At 48.4% G+C, this 1,540-nt stretch overlaps 1 protein-coding gene across 1 annotated transcript in view; it reads left to right on the top strand.

Annotated features, from left to right (window-relative positions):
- The window catches only part of MICOS13 (mitochondrial contact site and cristae organizing system subunit 13), a 9,940-nt gene that overhangs the window by 5,812 nt on the left and 2,588 nt on the right, over positions 1-1,540 (top strand). Inside the window, exon 2 of the mRNA XM_075070887.1 lies at positions 1,386-1,540. This exon is cut by the window's right edge and continues 18 nt beyond it. Coding sequence (XP_074926988.1) covers positions 1,386-1,540 — 155 coding nt within the window. The remainder of the gene's footprint in view (positions 1-1,385) is intronic.

Genomic DNA, 1,540 nt, shown 5'->3' with positions numbered 1-1,540 from the left:
TGGTCGCTTTCCCTCCCCTTAGCCTGCCCCAACTGCCCCTTACCTGCCCCCTTGGTTCCCCTTCAGCCTTTCCCTATCGCCCTTGGTCCCTTCCCCACCTTTCAGCCTCTCCCTAGGTTCCCCCCCCCTTCAGCCTTCCCCTGAGCCCCTCACCCAGCTGCCTGCCCCACCTGACCCCCTTCAGCCTCCCCTTCACTCCCCTCCCTGCAGCTTCCACAAGTTCCCAGGCCCACCGCCCTCAGGTTCCCTTCCCCCTAACCATCTGCTTTCTTACCATGGGTAACGGGGCCAGAAATGTTTTTTAAAAATCCTAGAATACTCTGGGAACGCCCCCAACCCCCTGCCCTGCTTTGTGCTGGGAGCCCAGCTGCAGGCCTGGGATGGGGTGTGTTCTGAGCTCACACCTCTCAGGGAAGGGGTGGAATTGGCCGAAGTGTGTGGTGGGGTGTGCCAGGGGTGTTGAATCTTTAGCAGAGTTTTCCTTTCTCCAGCGTGCTAGCTAAGCATTGCCATTAAAGGTCAGCAAATGCAGCACTTGAAACAATCTGCCTATAAACCCCTTGCCCTCTCAGCTGCTGTAGTTTTCACATCCTCTGCTCTTGTGATGTCACCATATGACATGGTCACTAGTTACTATAGAGTCTTGTAGATTAGACAGGACCTGAGTTTTTAATGGTAAAAAATGAAGCATAACTCCTTCCCCTTCTCCCTTTTGACTGAGGAAAAATAAATCCTGCAGGCCTCTCTTATCCATCATAAAGAACCAAATAGGGCCAAAGCCAAATATCTCCACTCCCCTTTGCAGGATCGCCAGTAGTTGTCCAGACTTAAGTTCCTTGCACATCCAACACTCAGTATGAGTCTTAAACACACAATAATTCAGAACGGGTTGGAGTGAGATGTTAATTGCAATGTAATTCTCTGCATCAGAGAGAGACATTTCTACCAAGTAATCTGAGCGCGTGTTAGTGAGATGCAATAGGAACCCTCTTTAAATATGGATTTCTTACCGCAGCTAGATCTATTCCAGTCCTTGGAATGGTTGGCAGTGTTTTTTGAAGTCAAATATTTTTGTGATCCTCTTACATTTATTATAAGACTTTTTTAAAAAAAAAACTAACAACAATAAGCCTATATAATGTATTTCTGTGTGACTTTAAGAGGTTGACAAAGAACACTTGACCTTGATGGGTGAGAGTAGTGGGGGATGGGAGAGCTAGATTTTCTTTGCTTTAGATTGTAATAAAATGTTAATGCCTTGTGACTATGTCCTCCTACCCCCGATTGCCTTATGTGATCCCCTCTGAGGATCGAGATCTGCTGGTTGAAAAGCACTGTTCTGTAGTAATGCAAACTGGGTTTCTCTTGCTTCTCTTCCCTCTCAGGTTCGTTGTCAAAGGCAGCCTGGCTGGAGGTGCCATCTATGTGGCCTATGATCAGGGGCTGCTGGGGAATGGCAGTCAAGGAGCAGAGGCCCTCAAAAAGGCTCGCGCAGCACTGCCTCCAGCTATACAGGAATGGACGAATTACACAGGCTGGG

This window comes from Chelonoidis abingdonii, chromosome 11, assembly GCF_003597395.2.
Source record: "Chelonoidis abingdonii isolate Lonesome George chromosome 11, CheloAbing_2.0, whole genome shotgun sequence".
Lineage (NCBI taxonomy): Eukaryota > Metazoa > Chordata > Testudines > Testudinidae > Chelonoidis > Chelonoidis abingdonii.
The sequence above is the reverse complement of the archived record's forward strand: the minus strand, read 5'-3'. Positions and strand labels throughout refer to the sequence as shown.